Here is a 20,942-nt window from a genome sequence, read left to right as displayed (position 1 = left end):
TTGTCCAATATTTGGGTTTATGACTCAGTACCTGCAAAACTGATGACAGTCCCATCATCCTCCGTTGTAGTTTGTATTTTAGATTAATTCACAAATACTAGCATGCCAACATGCTAACCCAAGATGCACTGACATTTAAGCATTGTAACTGTGAGTATGTTAGCATACTGACGTTAGCATTTAGCTCAAAGCACCACTGTGTCTTAACTTCAGCCTCACAGAGCCGCTAGCATGGCTGGAGACTCTCAAGCCTCTTTTACACATGCACTGCAAACATGAAATTTTCTAGACATTACCCAGAAGAGCTGTATGTGTGAACGCAAATGTCTGAATCAGCTGGATTGGACATTGAATAGACGTCCGATTGAGCCCACGTGTGCATAGGGTAGGTCATTGTTGGCAGAATTCACAGCAAGCAAGTGCGTGTGTTGATGACGTTTCTATCATGCAGCTTGTGCCAAACCAGAAAAAAAAAACATCTGTAAGGTGAAGAAGGGTCATTTACACGAAGACAGCAATGAAAATGTCTAACTGGAGTAAAACGACAACATTCGAGAACCTCTGTTGGTAAGGGCTGATGCCAAAATAGACCAATTCAAGGAGCAGAGCAAATTACAAACTTGCTTCGTGACCGCAGTGTAATCAGTGCAATGTCCTGCCTCCTGCACGTTCTACCCAGTCATCAATAACAAGAAAAAAGTACTTGTTAAAACAAAACAAGTTTGTGTTTCACTATAACCAGTACGTTTCCTGTGTGGTTTCAAATGTGAGTGAGCTTGATAGAAAAACATTCGAGGACATATCCAACGACATTTCAGGTGAAAAAATATCACAAATAAATAATGTTGCTTTGTGGTGGTCACATACTGACATAGCATAACACAGAATAAATAAAATGGTTAAAACAATTGGGAATTTAATGATATACAGCAACACATTTTGTAAGCTGCAGAGAGAGTACAGAGAGTAGCTTCCAAATTAGCCAGTGGTTACCATCCTTTCAATCCTCCCTCCTTTTCTTGTCCTTCTCATATCCCCCTCGGCAAAATTAATTTAGCCGCTCCTTATTCACAGCAGGTTTATTAGTTTGCTTTAGTCTTTGACTCCCTGAAGATTTCTGTAATTACAGAATCTGTGAACAAAAACTGTGTGTATCTGTGTGGTTTGTGTGTGTATGTGCCAACATGTCAGTGGGTCTTTATGCTTTGAGGGATTTGGTGCAAGTGTAATTTCTGGGTTTACATGTTCCTATGGGCGATAATATGTCTGTGTGTGTGTGTGTGTGTGTGTGTGTGTGTGTGTGTGTGTGTGTGTGTGTGTGTGTGCGCACTCTGTCAATATACAACTCTCCTTTGTTTAATATCGGAGGTTCAAAAGCGCTGGCGTGTGTACCCTGTGGGTCTTTGAAGCCTTGTGTTAATGGATAGGTTATATTATGCATGCACTGCTGCTTTTACTCTTCTAAGACAAAAAAGAGAAAGAAATTCTTTCTTTCAGGTGCAGTTCAAAGAATAAAACTTCCTGCCAGCCTGACACATTTATTAGATTACTGTTCCAGGTTTTCGGTAATATGAGGGAGCAGTATCTTCGGTGGCCCCCTCAGGAGGTCTCCGTAGCTGCAGCAAATTGTAAATCAAGTCTGAGTCTCTGTTTTTGCTGTTGCAAATCAATAGCAAGGTGCAAATGAGATCTTATTCCATCATTTTCAGCTTCTTCCAATATTTTCTTAAGCAACGAGATGGGTGGGATTTTTGGCATGCAGGCACAGGCATAAAAGAAATCCAGCAGGAGACAGATTGCAGTTTAACACCAACTGATTTGTTTTCCTTCTGTGAGTCATCAGAAGAATTCTGAATATTATATTTACAAAATATGGCTGTTTACAACCTTGGATAAAGAGAGGGAATAAACTCGAGGATGGCTGGTTACACACAGATCTACAGTATACACCTGTAGAGATATACACTGGAACAATTAGTCAATAGACAAAAAAAACACCACTGAAATATTTTGATGATTAATTAGCCTTATTGTTTGTCATTTTTCAAGCAAAAATAGCAAACATTACTTAATTCCAGACTACTTTCAACACTACTTTGTCTTATGTGATTAGAGCTGCAACCATTACTCAATTAGTTGTCAACTATTAAATTAATCACCAACTAATTTGATAATCAATTAATCTGTTTGAGTAATTTAAAAAAAAAAAAAAAAAAAAAAAGGAAAAATGATCTGATTCCAGCTTCTTAAATGTGAATATTTTCAGGGTTTTTTTATTCCTCTATGACAGTAAACTGAGTATATTTGGGATGTGGGTGAAACAAGACATTTGAGGAAGTCACCTTAGGCTTTGGGAAACATTGATTGACATTTTTCACCATTTGCTGACATTTTATTGACGAAACAAGACATTTCTGTTGATAAAGAAAATAACTGACTGATTAATCAACAATTAAAATAATTGTTAGCTGCAGCGCTAACTGGATATCTTTGAGTTTTGAACTAGAGATGTTCTGCACTTGAGCATCAGCCAATACAGAGTATTCAATACCATTGCCTCAAGAACAGCAGTATAGTTCTGACCCTGTATAGATGTGAAATGATTGCTATCATTGTTGTGTAGCATTGCTCAGGTGAAACCCTTTGTAAAACACGAACAAATACATACACTGAAGGAATGCCATAGAATGTTATTGTCTAATTTGACTGTCATAAAAACCACATGATTAATGATGATTACTAGTGGGACGTTCTAGTAAAAGAAATTGCCACGGCCGACATTGTTTACTGGAAATCAATTCTTCTACCCTGCTCAAAAACAATAGTTGCCAGTTCATTTTAGAGTGACGAAAAAGAATTGATATCCCGGAAAACTGCTGTTTTATCTGTGTGTGCATCTACTTTTAAGTTTATCAATAAATAACCTGGTATCAGATTGGCGCATAGACTTGTGTATGAATTGATGCCAGCTGCAGCATTTTAGGCAGTATCAGGGGTATTTCTGACACTGGTATCGGTATCAGAACAACTCTATTTGGAACTATTGGTTGGGGGAAAAAGAGACGTAACCTTGGGCTTCAGATTAATTTTGATGGTCATATTTCACCATTTTCTTACAATTTATACACATACTCATATTTAAAAAAGGACATTATAAATCATCGATCAATTAAAATAGTAGCAAGATGTTTTACTTAGAACTTTTGTGTTTTAGAACAGCATGTGGCAAAATTAATCAGTAGCATCCATTCACTTTACCCAATTGTTCTTCACATACAAGTTGAAATTTTTTTTTTCAACCAACTAATGACCAAAAAACATGGGGTTATTTGTGAAAGCCAGTCCCTGTGGCTGCTCACTGTGTTGTTTATCAGATAGCTATAGCCGCTTTGCTCTGCAGCCACAGCTTGTCAACACAGCGCAGATTCACTTGTGTAAAGCAAACTCTTTTTGTCTGTTGGTTTTTGCTTTTCAGTGGCCTTAAGATAACAGGCTATTTCTGAGAAGAACCAAGAGGGAATTGATTCGGCTACGGGAGGTGAAGGAAGGAATCAGTGGACAGGGATGTAGATGTGGAGGCTTTTGTCTTTTGAAAGCTGTATTTTTGAGTCAGTGGCTGATGGGGTGCCTTGTGTCTATAGTATGTGTGTACGTGCAAGATTGTAGGTGAGAAAAGAAAACACTCATGCAACCAGGATGGTTCCTCCACCTTTAGATCAATGAAAGTCTTTTACTGTATGGATCAAAGGTCTCCATCTACCTCTTAAAAACACACAACTTGGCACAAAGAGCAGGAAGCACTTATACACACAGCTGGAGAACACTTTCACCAGTCTCTTGACCTCAGCATGTTGAGTGCAAAGCCGAGTCCATCAAGTCAAGTCCATCAATCTTTTCAGTAAGTTGTCAAGAAATTGCAGCTGAAAATACCAGCACTTACCTAGAGTGTACAGTACATCTTACCTGTAGTTAATGCAACTTTGTTGCTGAATTGTCAACAGCATACAGCGTCTACCTGGCAAATTAAAATCTTGGGTGTCCTTCATTAACAGTGTGTCCTATGCTATACATTTTTGCACTACTATGTTTGCCAAACACATTTAGGAGAAACAAGTAGCTGCCTTGGTTATATTTACTTCGCTGGCAACAATTTTCTTCAAAGACGTTGCAGTCAAGTAGGGGTGACCCCGAATAGTCGATGATTTGGTGATTCGATTCGGAGAAGTCTGATTCGACGGCCAGTCTCGCCGTTGAATCGTCGCAAAATGTGGTTATGAAACAAGACCGTACCATTCTGACTATATGGGGGTGCTCACTGCTGCTGAACATCTTGATTTGACATAGAATGTATTTGTTTTCTAGTAATTCATGATATATAGCCTATTTTGATACAAACATCAGCCTAATTTCTGTTAATAAAAAATTGAAAATGACGCGTGCATTTAATCAGTAGGCATACTCATTACTAAGCATGAATAAATCACCCAGTTGCTCGATCCAAATAAGCTGAGGTGAGTGAGTGCGCTGCAGGACCATCAGAGCAGTATCGAGGCCTACGGTGATTTACAGTGGCGGAGTGCATAAACAAACACTTTGGAGGAGGTATGTGCTCTCAAATCAAACTTTTTTGAAGGATTATTCGTTTCCCTGAAGTGTCTTGAAACAAATTTCACCGCTGATTGTTTTCTTGATAGACTCTGATTTTTTATTTGGCTACTTTTTGTCCGACGTGGCCAAACAATTGAGAGCGGTGATGCACGGTCCCTGTGGATGAACTTGTATGAACCTGAGTTGATTAATGAAGTAACTTGACGTCAGAAAGAAGGAAAACTGTTTCTAAACCTTTTGATGATGTTTTTGGATGTTTATTTGTGAATGAAATGGCAAGTTCTGACGAGTCAGAAACGACTCCTGTTAAAGCTATGGATGAGGCTGCAGCACCTTGATGAAGTGAAAGGAATAAAGATAAAGATAAAATGATAACCCTTTTATTATTATTATCTTATTATGCCAACTGAAGAATTACATTTGTTTATTTGGGTGTTTTAGCTCTTTTCTCTGGAGCGGAAACTGACGCAAATGAGCTCATTAATCAACGAGGGGGGTAAACAACATGATTGGACAATTAGTCGGCTAAAGGAAATATCTGTCAAATCAGATTTGACTATGAAAATTCTTAGTCGGGGACACCCCTACAGTCAAGGCTTTTAGGTGGATGACACATCAGAAAGACCAACCAGAGTCACTGCACTCTATTGAGCAGCTGGGTGAGCAATACTGGGGCATAACTAAGCTGATTATGTTCACAGGTTTTGTGATATGCTCACATCCACAACAAGTGACCAATGGGACTCTGGGATTGACGGGAAGAGGACGTTATATGGTAACAGATCTGTAAGGGAAAGTACATTGTCTGCGTCCTTGGATAACTTGAATAAAATATTTTAAGCATGGTAGAAATGATCAGGAATGATGGGGATACCAGGTTGGAAAATTTGTATTAGCATCTTATTGGCTTGTAATGATTCATGTATACGTACCAAACTGTCACAGTACAGGGGTCGTTGTTTGGGACATGCAGCCACAAACAGGATACACAATATGTAGAGTGATGCAAGTAATGCAGAACCAAAGTTCACGAGCACAAGTTCCGCCTGTAAGCTGTATGCCAATAGCAACATATGCAACAGGCTGATTGAGTGAGTCAGTTACACTATGGCAAACGCTGATAAAACACCGAAACAGATGACCCGTCTGTGGGTTCCCGCTCAGCTACAACAGCAGGGGTGAAAGAATTGAGTAAGAGACAAGAGCAGCAGTACCAAAGTTGCCAGTGGATAAAATGCTACCTCAATCCCCAGAGGGATGACTGTGTATGTCTTTGACACTTGTACTATAGTCTGTTCCAAATAAATGAAAATGAACTCACACTGAACCGTGACTCCTGCTGCTACCTGCCCGTTTGCATTGCCTGCTGTGTATTTGGACATTTTAACAGTGTATTTTGGTATGTGTTTGTCTGTACCTGCTGTGGTTTGAGAGAAACCAAAGATTTCCACAGAGGTGGACAAGAAAGTAAGCTTTGCAGATTATTCCCAAGTGTGAATATTTTTTTGAGAAACTACTCCATCTTGTGCTTTTGGTCTGAAACCAGCATTTGATTATTGAGAGTGCACTTCAGAGGCCCCAGTTCACCTAACTTTGTCAGGATGTGCGCAATTAGTCAACTAGTCAATTAAATGTTCCCTACTTTTGTTAGTCAGGACCAGATAATTGGTTAAATTTACCATTATAAAGATACCCGGAGGAAAATGAGAGGAGCTTGGATTGACATGCGTGACCAACCAGCAGCTCTGATCGTCAATGGCTTTCCCTTCCTTGCCATTAGTTTAATTCTCTGTGTCTTCTCTGTGTGTCAATTTGCGTGCACACTCATGCATAAGAGAATTACCATGTGTGTATGTCTGGATGTGTGTGTCAGTGAGTTTTTGAATGGAAATGAGTCGGGACGACCCGGCTGTGATTATCTTCAGCACTTGGCCTGTGGTCTCGTGCCTACGACCAAATCACAGCCGTGCTGATGATTCCGTACCACAGCACTTCCTCTTGTGTGAAATTGCTCAAATGTTTTTAATGCATGGCGCAAAGTGTTACACATTTCGGGAACATTTAAAATATGATTTGGATATTGACAAATGTGATTAATGACTTTCAAATGGCTCTAATAATAGTTTTTCAGTTAATGTCTAACCTTTTAGATTCAATTGTGCTCAATTTTGTTTTCTTACTCTTAGACAAGTCAACTAGTTTTATTTCACACATTTACTTAAAACAAGAAATTAATACTTAGGAATAATAATTAGGAACATCCCTACTGCTTTGGACTGTGAAAGGAAGCCCGTGCAGGCCACCCATGACAACAGCGCCGCTCTACATAGAACACTTTCAAACTAATAAGGCACATTCCTCTTACTGTGACACATCGCTGATGAATGAGGCAATTAACACACACGCAGAAAGACCACATTAAACTTCACAGTCCTCTGGTGGGGCAGTTAATGGTCTTGGAGATCTGACACACTGATGTCAGCCAGATAAATGAAAGGTGATACATTTTGTGGCGAAACATGAGCAATGTTTTGTTAATGTTGTTTAATGGCTCCCATAGGCCTCAAGTGGGAGCACTTTCTACACAGATCTCATGGTGACTAAAAAGGTGGGATGGATTTAGTCTGGAAACAATTTATAACCCCTAAAGCTATTCAAACAACACGGTTGATACAAAAGGCTTTGCAGTACACACACACACACATAAGACAATAGAATCATGACAATAGACTACAATGACAAGTTCATAACGCACACACACACAGATTAACGACCAACCAACCGAAGACAACAGATGCAGTTCCAGTCAAACAGAATCAGGCGCAGTTAAAGTTAAAGCTCGTGGGCACTGACACATTTAGACCCAGACCTACTGTAGCGACAGACAGGTCTTCGGTCAGACAATCTCAAGTCTGAGACGGCGTGGTATGACGACAGGAGTTCACTAATGTAAGCAGGGCGAGAACATGCTCTGCAGACAAAACCACACTTTTCCACTCAGTCCTATAACTAAGAGGAAGCCAGTGAGGGAGGGACAGAGTTGGAGTAATATGGTCTCTTTCTTGATAATGTTAAAAGCCTTGGCACAGCATTGTGAACAAGCTGGAGACAGAACTAAAAGGTCTGAGTGATACAAAGTATAAAGAATTGCATTAATGAAGGTTGGGTGAATATGAAAGTGTTGATGACTTTCCCCAAGTCAGACACACACGTGAATGGTCCTGATTGAAGCTGGATGTACCAACAGAAAAAGAACTGTTTATCAAACTTCAACCCAGAATCTAAAATGAGTCCCAGATTTTTCCTTCATAAAGAGACAAGGTTTGGACTAAGAACAGGCATGGTCATAAAGTCTTTTAAGACAATGGCATTTCTTGGCAAAATAAATTCATAAAGGTAAACTATGCTGAGATTGTTGGTTACCGTTTGTAAACTGTATCGCCAGTGACAGTGGAAGTGAAAGCCAACCCTAGATTGCTCTTGTTTTGGAACAAACTTTATCTGTTTGGTGTTTTGCCCCGCGATATTTGCGTTTTTTTGATGCTGTGTCTGCAATTTTCATAGCTTCCTTTTGGAAGCTGGCTGCTTATTGTCTTGCATCTATCTGCTACTTTTTTATAAAGCCCCAACTTCACGAGCTTTGCCCAGAAACGTTCTAACCCTGGCAAAATAATACCTCTTTTCCTCCCAAAAATAGCACCTATATGCAGTTTACTATACGCGGGAAACCCACTAAAAATACTTATATATTTATATTATTATAAATATTTATATTAATCTAAAAAAAACATTCCTCTGGTGTGTCTCATTTGGCATCGCGACATCACTGGTAAACAGGTTAGTAAACAGTAGAAAGCAGCATGGACGCCAGTGAAAATGTTACAGAGGTTACTTCTTTTTCTTTTTTAATATCTGTAACTTATTCAGTCTCTCTTTCAAACCTGGTGCCGACTAATTTTGAACAATGGTCGAGCGATACTTGGACAGAGGAGGACAGTTTTTTGTGGCGGCGTGTCATTGCATTGTACTGGAAAAGGTGCAAGGATTAGCACATCCACCCTGATGTCTACTGCTAATCAGAGGTGGAGCTGATAAAACCCTGTGACTACTGCGGAGTCATTCATCTCGGGAATGAATGCAGAGTGTAACATTGTCTTTTAAATACAGGAGCCAGTTGGTCAGTGGGTGTTAGTGGGTTTATGTCCAGTGGGAAAGGGGCTTAAGAGGAAAATAGGAAAATATTGCAGGGAGCAATGTGTCTGCAGTAAAATACACTGCCACATGCTTGTAGTGGGTTATGAGTGCTGACTGAGAGGGATTTACTTTGTATGAGTCCATACATATTTTTTAGGATAATCCTAGTATACCTTCAATGGAAATGCTGCAAACATTGTGGATTTGCTTGTGGGGGCATAGCAAATGAATGAGTGAATTCAGGCCGTTGACTGACCGCAGGCCGCCTCTACAGTGCTGGTCTTTGAGGAAATGAGAGCCAGAGAATCCAAAATGGAGGAAGCTATCATACTGTAGCTTATTCTATCAGCTGTACTACACCATTCACTTCAATTTCACAACTCTTCTGCTGAAATATAGAGTGCTCCACAAAGAGAAATGTTTTCTGACAGATATGAGAGTCAGTGGTGCAGATAAATACATGTATCTTTTGAACTGATTGTGTGAACTTTTTGTCCTGCTTTTGACCAACCTAACGAGCTTGCCAGCTTGACAGTTAGCAGTTGGCAGTTTAGAGAGTTGGATAGCTCTTTTCTCCTTTATTGAATGACATGGTGAACTTACTATCCTAAAATAAAATGCTATAAGGCAGTAGTAAACAACCCATTGCAGCAAAGATATAAGAAGCTAGGAGAGCAGTTTTAACTGTTTAACACAGTTGGCTGGCGTCCAGCTTTCTGGTGTGACTGGGTGTTATGGACTGATTTTCTTTCAGTCATGTAGAAAGTATGGTGGCAGTTACGTTAGTTTGTTATGGCTTTGACTCTAGGCAGATTTAGATGTCAAACAGTGAAAAGAAATTTTGGATCAGGTACAGGTAACTTTGTCACCGAAGAAGTGATTTCTTTCCATTTTTCCTTTTTTTTCAAGCACAGTTTCCATTTATAACATCTTATGCCCTAATATATAAATTCCATTTCATAGGCATTACAGTTCAATTCCACCTGTCACCTTGAGCGGACTTAAGGGCTGAGGAGATTTAGTCTTATTTGACAGGCTGCCAGCACTTCCAAACACAGGCCCACATACACACTACATACAGACATTACTAAGACATTACGCCAAACATATTTTTTGTTGTACTCCACACAATATGACAGTGTTAAGTAAAAAAATCTGGCCTCAAATAAATTGGCCTTTCCCCTTCTGTGCTCTGTGTGAGTCCAGTGTGATAAGCGAGACGGGGGCTGAGCTTTTGATGGCCTCTCTGATTCTCAAATCTTTTCATCTCTTTTCTTTTGAAAATTTGTTATCAAAATGATTTTTATTAAAATTGATTAAAACAGATGTGAATAACTCTAACCTGCATGAGATGATAAACTGTGAAAGGGATGTCAAGATTTCTGGCACTGTTATTTTGCCCTTAAGCAAGTCATGGCAAAGTCCTCACCCTCCTCAGTACAAAAGGCAAATACAAAGAGCTTAAAGTAACACATAACAGCAGGAAAAAAAGAGGTTTGCAAAAGGTTATATAAGATGTACAGTAGTAGAGAGTGCCTTTGTTTGTTTGATTTCCAAGTATTCAAGCCTTTTTGGATCTTGCAGGAAATGCATGATCACCAAAAATGTGGAGTCCAGTCAGAAATTAGATCAGTGGCTTTGTACAAATAGGAAAATGTTCTGAAACATGCTAGAAGCTGCTGTAACAGGCTTATAAACTGAGTTTTGAGGTTGGATCACTTTTCTCAGCTAACTTTAAAGGCTTTGCTTCCTGTGTTCTTAACAAGCCAAGAGATGATGGATTGATTTGTCACCACAACTTAATGTAAAAGTTCTTATAATAATGAAGACAAGAGCAGAGGTAATTAGAGCACTGATGGCTTTCTTTATGTGAGACACCGAGTAATATACGCTGAGATCTCAGAGGAAACTGAAATAGGTTCACCAGTACATACAAAACTCATCACTACAGCTCCTCACTTATGAATATGAATTGATCATATAACATATTTGTCATCTTAAAGGATCGGTAAACCTTCCTCAAAAGGCTCATTGCCTGTATTAATCATAATGAAAAAAACATGTATTGTACTGGATGTTTGCCCTGCTATTTAAAACTGCTGACAAATTACAATAAAACTAGGGATAGATCTGTTTGAACAAGGTAGTCAGAATTATAGGATAGAACTTGCACAACATATTACATTGAGGTGCTAATCAGCTTTCATAGAAAAAAAAGTTACAGTATGTAACAACCTGTTAGAGCTAAGATCCTCTGAGGTATCTCAGGCTGAGCATCCTTTTAATTTAAGATATTTTAATATAATATATGAGACTTTCCTTAAATGTCAAGAAATGTCAGGATGAGTGTTGAGTATAATCAAAGGGACTAATTCACAGTTGGAAAACAGTGGAGTGGCCTTTAACGATCACTTGAGAGCCAAGAGTGGACAAATAGAAGATGTGTTTCCTTTAATTTCTGTTAAGCTCTTATTGTTTTCTCTCTTTACTCCACAGAGGGATCCAAGGGAAGAAATGTGGCACTATCATCCTGTCCGCAGAGGAGCTGAGCAATTGTCGAGTGAGTAAGCCATAATAATCTCCCCTGCCAAACACACATTAGCAGGCAAACATCTGTCAGTGAAGCCTGGTTAAACAGACTTTGCAAACAAAGTAGATTGGGCAGGATGGAGGCTTAAAGGGGCAAATAGGTGCAGGCGCGTGGCCATGGACAAAGAGAACTTCTGTTGACTTTGTTTCACTCACTTTGGGAACTTTTTTTGTTTTTTAATCACATAGATTCTTGTGTTAATAAAGGTAATGTTACAACAATTCACATATTGTGCTTTTGCTGCTCAAAAATAGCTTGTTACGTCTCCTGGGAGTTGAAAGGTCATCATGTCAAAATAGCCAAATCTCTGAGGTATATCACATTCTCTACCCTGACTGTGTCAAGTGTCAAGCACAGTAGGCTGAACACTGGCTGACCCGGTCTTTACCACAGAGAATATAATGACAGTTGCATTGAAAATGGCCATAAGTGACGAATTACGCTATCATCACCTAAGCTAAGGAGAACCAATGCTAGATTTGCACTATCCACTGACATCTCCTGTCCTCTCTTGGACCTCCATGGACTCCACAGCTAGACATAGTGGGTCCTCCTCCTCGTATAATCCTTCTGTGGCAAAGTGCCCTGGTGGGAGTCATTGCTATCCATGCTGGCTAAAAATGGCTGATGTGATAGTGACGGTCAATCTGTCTGTGTCCCTTGGTGTCACATACTACAGTATGTTGCCAAGCCTCTGCACAACAGTTTGCCCCCAGCTCCTTCCCACATCACATTAACAAAAAGCATTCTGGCTTGGAGGAGCCAGGCAGAAATCGAGGGTGCACAAACCTTTTAAAAGGATAAAAAAAACATGTATTATATATTTATTCATTCTTCAACGTGAGGTATCGGATAAAACAGTAATTGGTATCTGTGCTGAAACTCAGGTATCACAGCAGCAAGTATCTGTTTACATAACTACCCACAGGGCCCATCACACCCAGACACACACACACACACATACACACCTCTCAGAATATAACAGACAGGGCAGCTGTTCACACTCTGCGGAGTGTCCTCCTGTCTAATGAAATGTCCCAGGAACATGATGGGGTGAGTGCTGACTGTCCCCCTCAACTAACACTGTCGTGTAAAGCTTTGGATGCTTCACTGGGCTCCCAGCACGCAGATTACAAGAGGATATTGAAAAGCGAGAAAGTGCAACAGAGCATAGGGCACAAAGAGACTTCTCACATTGAGAGGGAGTAAAGGAGAAAGGGAAAAATGCAACAATGAAAATGAAAAAGCAAACTAGCAGTGATAATATGTAGAGAAAAAAAGGTTTGTGTGTTTGTATGTGTAAGAAGGAGAGAGAGAAATAGTCAGACAGTCAGACACAGATACAAAGACAGTGAAGTGAATCAATAGAGGATTATTTCACGCCCGGCGTGTACCAGCTCTCAGCTATAAGAACAGCCTGGCTGATGATAGTGTGAGACCGAGCGTCAGTTAATTAAAACTCAGCACTGCCTGACCCTGTCCCTTGTAGCTTGTGACACACACACACACCTACCCACCTACACACACACACACACACACACACACACACATACACACAGATGAGCATTCACATTCACACAGATACACACACTTACTTTCTCTTTCACAAACTTGCTCACATGTCAGGATACTTTACATACAAACACACCTCTGTTAACACTGAAAGCCTGGTACAAGCTGCACAGCATACACACATCATTTAGCAGCTCACGAGCCAGAAATTTTCCCTCAGAGGTTGGTGGAGACAAAAACAGAGCTAAAAAGAGAGTGAATAATGGACTTATTTGCTATTCAAACTCCAGATTAATGCAAATATTAATTGCTGGATGTGTAAATAAGAGAACATTTGCTAAAAAACGGCCATATTGGGGCATCTGTGGCTTAGTGGTAGAGCAGGCACCCCATGTACAAGGCTGTTGCCGCAGCGGCCCGGGTTCAAATCCAGCCTGTGGCCCTTTGCTGCATGTCATTCCCCCTTCTCTCTCTCCCCCTTTCACCCTTACCTGTCCTGTCCATTAAAGGCAAAATGCCCCCCCAAAAAAAATCTTAAAAAAAAAACACAAAAAAAAAACAGCCATATTATCTCAGGAGGTAACATGTCAGTGTTGTGTTTACAGCTCGTTTCCACTGTCCCAAAGAGGCCTCAACTTAAGCAGCTTAAAAGTGTAGTATGTAGGATGTGGTGGCATCTAGCAGTGAAGCTGCACAACTGAAACTTCTCCTGTGTGCCAAGTGTGTAGGAGAACTATGGTGGCCAACGCAAAAACCCAAACAGCCTGATATAGAGTGTTAGGTTTGTCTGTTCTAACACACTCTGTGGAAGAGGACCCACTCTGTATGTAGATATTACATCTTAAAGGGATAGTTAGGTTGTTTTTTTTTTTTTAAAAAAATGGGGCTGGATGAGATACTAATATAGTCATTGTACATATAACATACAGTAGATGGCGGTCGGCACACTCCCTGTTTGTAGAAACAGACGGGACCAGCACCCCAGAAGCTCAGCTATGCATTGCTGTGGGTTAGGGTTAACAGAAAAATGTATTTTAGCCACTTTAAAAAAAAAAAAAAGGTCTACTGAAAAAATCAATATCAGTCTAAGTGGATGCTATCCTTTTAGACATTTGTGTGAAATTTTGTCATAATTAGGGTAAGAATTCTTCAGTTATGGCCAAAAACATGTTTTGTGAGGTCACATTGACCTTGGCCTTTGACCTTCGACCGCCAGATTCTAATCAGTTTATTCAATTTGATAAGAAATTCCTTTCAGGCATTCTGGAGATATCAAGTTCACAAGAATGGGATGGACATTCAGTCGATCCCGAAAACATAATGCCACCAGCTACAGGTATCACTGGCGTGGAGGCTTTAAAAGAATGGACTGATTATGACAACGACAATGTAACGGCATTTGTCATGGTGACAAAGGGATACCTTAAAAAAAACAGAGTATAGAGAAGAGAACGCTTGCGGAGGGAGACTTAACAGGGCAAGAGAGAGAAAGGGGAAACTTCTGTGGAAACTGGAGGCCCAGAAATTGCAGAAGCTAACTGTGAACTGTAAATGCATGCTCATGAACCCAGAGAGCAACTGCTGCTATGAGTGGGACTTGGTTACTACACAACCTCAGGGTCTTTCTGAATCAGAGAATGCCAGCCCTTCACACTGTACTGCTTGTTTGGCAAGTCGTTTCATATATTTGTTGGTATTCAGAGTCATTTTACCTGATGGTTGGGTACAGCAGTGCACTTCAGCAAGCGCCTCTCTCGCTTATTTGGCGGTGGTTTAACATAATCCTCTTGAGAGAGCTGTCTCAGTCTTGCAGGTGGAGTGTTGGTGTCTATATTCAGTGTCACGAGCCACAGCTGCTTTTATTTGTTTGTTTCAACAGCCCGGAAAAATGTAATGGTTGAGAATATGTAGTGCTAAAGGAAAGGGCTGTCCAATGGCAAGGTAAAGTGGTGAAAATATTGTATATAGCATTCACTTAGACTAATATTAACTTTTAAGGTAGGTCTACGTTTTGCTGGTTACTCTAATCCACAGCAATGCATGGCTGAGCTTCTGGTGTGCAAACAGGGAACACGTCAACCACTGTCTACTGTACGTGATACACTGACTATAGATAAGTATTTCATACAGTTCACAAACTAGAATCATCCCTTTAAGGTAACGAAAACACAACAATTATTATTTTTAGGGAAATATTGAACAAATGAAAACAGAGTAATTATAATCTACCTCTGCCAATATATATTTCCCTAAATCCTGCAATAACAGAAACATACTCTGTATTTTCTTTTGTTTCCACACCTCGCTGAAGCTATACGACTCTCACATTGAGAAAAATATTCAAATGTGAGAGTCCTTGTACATAATTTTGCACTTTTTTTTGGAAACACTAAAATCTTGACTAGAATTTGAGGTATAGTTCTCTGTGGGTTATGCAAACGTCTGTGTGCACAACATGAATTTGTACAGTAATGACTGACTCGCCGGTGGGTCTGACTGGGTTGAAGAGGTTAACACGCATTTAGCATTCATGAACCGACATTATTCATCAGTTTCTATTCGTGATGTGGTCTCTAGGGAAGTGTGCTAACATACCCTGCAGTAGGAAAAAATAATACATTTGTACAGGCTCGTTATTAAACCTTCAGTCAAAACTAATACTGGACAACCCCAGTGTTTGCTCTTTGGAGAAACTCTGCCTAATGTTGACCTCCTTTGTGATGCAGCAAGTGTGCAGTTGGTGTTTCTCTGCTCTCTAGAAAAAACAAATTGGTTTGAATGGAGACTTGGCATCAAACAACCCTGGTCCATGCTTTTTAAATATACTTTGGTGTGTATTTAAAAGTCACGTATAGCAGTATTTAATATGTTAGAAACCTTTGATGACAAAGAGATGAATGCCTCTTTTATTAGACACGTTATTGATATGAGTTGGCAAGTTTATTCTTTAGACATTATAAAACTATAAAGTGTAATGAAGCCTTGAGAGGAAGAAGCTATTTTTTGGATACCTTTTCCAAATTTGTCTCACTTGATGAGTTGAGCATCATTAGAATAATGAGCAAAGGAAGAACAGCTAAAGTTAATAAACTGAGGTCATGGCAAAACCGATACCATCAAATAATTAGCTTTGCTAGAAAACAAGGTCACTGTGCCCTTTTTCAACTTGCTTACAGTGGTCCTCAGCACTCCCATTTTTTGCACTCCCCACATGGTAATCGAGATTCCACATGGCAGCGCTAAAAATAAATATTTCTGTGTACATGCACCTTTTAAGATTACATGCACCATTTTTTTTTTCCTACACCAAAATTATGTTTTATTGCATCATTTGGTGTGATCCACCTGTGAGTTGGCAGCCCCGCTGACGTATCCTCATACAACAGTTTGTATAATATCTTAATTAAATGCACAAACAACAGTTTGTATGATATCTAACAAATTGTGCTTCAAGAATGATGTTGTCATGTTATGTATTTACCATAATGTTAGATACCTAACGTAAAGTTACACAGGTTAGGTTTAGGAGAAGAAACATGGTGATGGTATACTAGGGGTGCAAATCAACAGTTTCATCACAATGCAATATTATATCGATTCTTTGGGGAACAATACAAAATTTGCCGATATTACAAAGTCTGCCATTATACGATTTTGATTCGATGCGATTCAGGGGCCTGTGATCGATATGAAACGATATTATCTGCCCATTTAACACAGTCTGTTACAGAAGAAGCTGCCACCCTTTTCTTTTTTGCTTTTGGCCATAAAAGATAAAAACAACACATAAATAATGCAGATAATTGTAACCGCTTCAGTGCAGTGAAGTTTAATTTAAACTGACTCCACTAACAAACATAAAACAGCACATGGAATAAGTTAACCTTCAGGGCTTTCTGACAGAAAGACCGTTTTGGAAGAAATCTTTTCATTCTAACCCAAACGATCTTCTTTTTCATGTAACTTCAGGGCTGTCTGGCTCAAAGCCCTGAAAGCAAACTTCTCCCAACAGCCATATAACATGGATTAATAACAACATTGTTTAACAAAGGTATCAAATTCAGGTTCACAGACAAAACAATTGTTTTTTGCTAATCACCCATCATTAGCTTAAGCATGTTCACATTGCATAAATTAGCCTAGCGGCTAGCAGACTTTTTCTTCTACTTTAGCTTAACAGATTACATGGAACGTTATTATTTTTCTTTCTCACCGGTGGTTTAAGTCACTGCATCTCCTGACAGAACAGTAAGGTTGAATTTCAGCCTGCATGCACATTTTATCAGTCAAACATTGTTGAAACAAAGCAGCTAATGTTACTGTAGCAACATTAAAACATTAGAATAACTCAAAAAGTTCACTTGGTTTCACACAGGACATGTACACCAATCTCCAGGTTGAAAGTCCTGTGATTGCTTGACCCATCCACCATCTGAACCTGCCTCTTTACACTGACCTTCCCTCTTTATACTACTTTCTTATTTACTCTCGTCAGCACATTGGTAACATAATCGCAGCCTTCAAAAATTACTTGGGTTATACATGAGTGTTGGTGCCATACTTTCCATCAGTATAAATACAAACAGTGCACTAGAACTGCCTGGCCCCGCACAACATATATTCTGTATCAAGTAGAATGCATTAGTGCGTGCACAGCTCAAATTTTACATATACTACCGTGCATGTGGTATTGTGACTTCTGGAAACCTCGGGTTGCTGTGAACTGAATACAAACTGGATATGAATATTTCAGCAAGTGTTCCATATTGCATGACCCTGCACTCTCTAAGTGACACACTTACTGTATTTTAATTATTTCTCAGTGCAATGCCAAAGGTTACAACAGATTCACCAACGAAATGCAGGGTGGAAGAAAACATTTCTGATAATTTTGAATGAACTGATTCCCACAACAACAATGACAACAGCAGCTTTGATACATCTGAACCATATGGGCAGAATGCCACGAGAGCTCGAGGAACAGAACTGGTAATTGGGATGTTTTCTTCATTTTTTCAAGTTTATGAGGCGTGCAGTAAAGTAATCAATGTAAGTTTATTGAAACATTTCTCCAACTCCATGTGCTGGTTATTAAAAGTTTTGGCAGCCATCTAAACACTTTGACTATCAAAATATTGAGTTACATAAATTTGATTAACTCCCACTTGGAAACACTATCAACACACAAAGCAACCGGTTTCTGGGGGTGGTTACAGCACTGTGTAAATACAACATTTTTGGGGGGGGCTTCACTGTTGAGCAGCCTTTCAAATTAAAGCCCTGCGACAGTAAACCCTCAACCTGCAGGTTTTTTGACAACTACAATAGAAGATACAAACTTACAGTTAAGCCTGATGATAACAGCATCTCAATTTCATAAATGAAATTCTCTGAAAATACTGACTGCCTGCTCCTGCCCACAGTATAATAATTACACTGCATTACTGAATCCTATAGGACCAACGGGGTCCCAGTCGAGCTGCAGCTCTAGCAAAGCAATCTAAGTCTGGTCCATGAGGGATTTTTTCTGCTAACATATTTGCAACAGGGTATGAGCAGAGCAGTGTGGGAGCAGAGCATTGCAATTTTGCCTGGAGCGTATCTCTGTGTTCCCCCTCGCTCCGAGATAAAGCTCCATCACACGTACAAGAGGATTTTTCCTTTCGCTTTATTTGCACAAATTTAACTGCCGGACTGTTTTGGAGTCCATATCTTCTGGCCACCAACAGCCAGTGGAGATGTTCCACCACTGAGTGTCTGACTCTGTGTGTAAAAGAAACTCCTTTTATTTTTTTCCCCTTCTGTCTTCAAGGCCGTCTACTTTTTTGACTTTTGATCGCATATTTGATCAAACACTCTCATTTGCTTCACACGACAGATCCACGTCTGCTCGCCTCACTTCCTGCGCTTCCATTCACTGCCTTCTTTGATGCCTCTAAATTTCACTTCCCATTGTGCAATAAATCTGAAAGGCAGCATTCACAGCGTTTGCTATAGAGCAAACTGGAACAGGTTCTGTTTTAGGGTGAGCGGAGAAACAAGTGGGATGAAGAAAATATCAAACGTAGAAAACAGAAAACCTGGAGCAGCTGGGAGTGGAGCGATTAGAGGATGCGGGTGGGAAGTGGGTAGCAGGAATTGCTGATGCTCCATTCCACTCACGTACGCTGTTTGGCAATCCTTATTAAATGCTACAAGACAACATAAATCACAGATTTCGTATCCTGTGGCTTTAAATCAAGCAAGGAAAAGGGGAAGCTCGCCCAGGCAAGGAATTATCTATCTGTGGAGCCACACATGTAACAGAATGCATAATCACTGAGGACCATGTACTGTATGCTACACATTGTAAATCTGAGTGTGTACTCGTGTGTTAACTGAACACACGGGGAGCCACCATACAAACAGCAGGGAGTCATTTGCCATTGCTTATCATGTTAAGTCCAGCTCCCCCCTCTTCTTTACTTCGTCCTTTAATTGAGTTACCGCCTCCCTTTTTGCCTTTGCCATACATCTTTTTTCCCCACATTTAACCCCAAGAGACAAAAGCACAGTGGCTCATACTAATTCATGCCTATCTAATTCCATTGTAAGTGCACTGGTTTGGTACTTATGCTACACTTTTATTACCTGCTCCCTATTTCTTCTGTCTTAATTAGTGCATCTATAACTCTTTCTGCAGTAACACACACACACACACACACACACTCTCTCTCTCTCCTGGCTGTCACAAACACTCCTTCATTACTCCCCTGAGGGTGTGAATGTGTCTCTACCTAGCCTGGCCCCCCTCTTTAAATATTGATACTCTGATTCTCTCCATATTAGCAAATGGCTGTTGATCACAGACCTTTGCAGGAGTGTGTGTTCGTGCAACAGAACCTTAATGAGGCAGGAGCAGATGAATATTTAATATCTCCAACACATTCCATCACCATAAATGCTTTTATGTGCCCATTAGCCCCGCAGAGATTTCCTGGTGTGTCCTCCCTCTCGCTGACTCAGTGCAGCAACGTTGCCAAATTCTGCTGCTTCAAATACCAAAACCTGCGTTTACTTTGTGGGCAAAGACAAGGAAGTTCATTTAGTTCCTGTAGAGCAAACCCAGTGATCCCTTGTGTTTACTGTTAATAACTCTTTGTTATGTTGAAGTGATATGAATGACAGTATCGGTGGATCGGTTGCTTTAATCCATTTTGGCCCAGTTGGGTGTAAGAAGCAGCACTAATTGAGCTTTTATAATGTTGTCACTTATCAAAATGATATATTGTTATGAGAGTATGATGCGGATTTACGGTTGACTTTAATTGTTAAACACAGATGGAAACGGCAATTAATTTAGTAATGGGTTTTGTTCAGGAAATTGTAGTTTAACTTATCATGTTATTATACCCAATTAAATGGTTTTTATTCTCCTCCTGAAAATTAAACACATCCTGAAAACCTTTTTTCCAATTAGAATAAATATGCTGTGCTTAAAGTATAAACTGACAACTTTTCAACTTCCTCCTTCTAAAAGTTTCCAAGTGGTATAATTGTTACCATCGCAGAGACAACCAGGTCACTTTCTGTTTTCCTCAGAGTGCAGTAACTACCGACAACACAGGGCACACTGCATTTTGTTTCCCACGGTTACTTTGGTTGTTCCACTGTCCGTCATTTCCACTACTGGAGATTGTAACTGCAAAGAACTTACGTTGATACTCTTCTGTAACTGGGGATAGATACTAATGACTATTGAGGATAACAAAAGCGCTATCGTCTTCCTTTTTTGGTTGCACAATTGTTGACACACTTTCTTTGTATCATAAATAGAACCTTCATTTTCTTGGGAGATCGATCTTGGTGACTGACAGAGCTGCATAGTGAAAATGAGGCTGCAGGGTACCAATCTAAATGCAGATGGTTTCATTATTCTATAACCATTATATTGTGCAATCAACATTTACTTCATAATAACTTAAAGCCCAAAACTTCTATCTTCTACTTCCACTTTAACAGTGACATGGTCTATGTGGCCACACAAGTTAAACTCCAT

At 39.8% G+C, this 20,942-nt stretch overlaps 1 protein-coding gene across 1 annotated transcript in view; it reads left to right on the top strand.

The window, feature by feature from the left end:
- The window catches only part of cpne5b (copine Vb), a 180,283-nt gene that overhangs the window by 104,155 nt on the left and 55,186 nt on the right, over positions 1-20,942 (top strand). The window contains exon 7 of the mRNA XM_050037339.1: positions 11,299-11,362. Coding sequence (XP_049893296.1) covers positions 11,299-11,362 — 64 coding nt within the window. The remainder of the gene's footprint in view (positions 1-11,298; positions 11,363-20,942) is intronic.

Source organism: Epinephelus moara, chromosome 24, assembly GCF_006386435.1.
Source record: "Epinephelus moara isolate mb chromosome 24, YSFRI_EMoa_1.0, whole genome shotgun sequence".
NCBI classification, from domain to species: domain Eukaryota; kingdom Metazoa; phylum Chordata; class Actinopteri; order Perciformes; family Serranidae; genus Epinephelus; species Epinephelus moara.
This window is presented reverse-complemented; position numbering and strand designations above follow the sequence as displayed.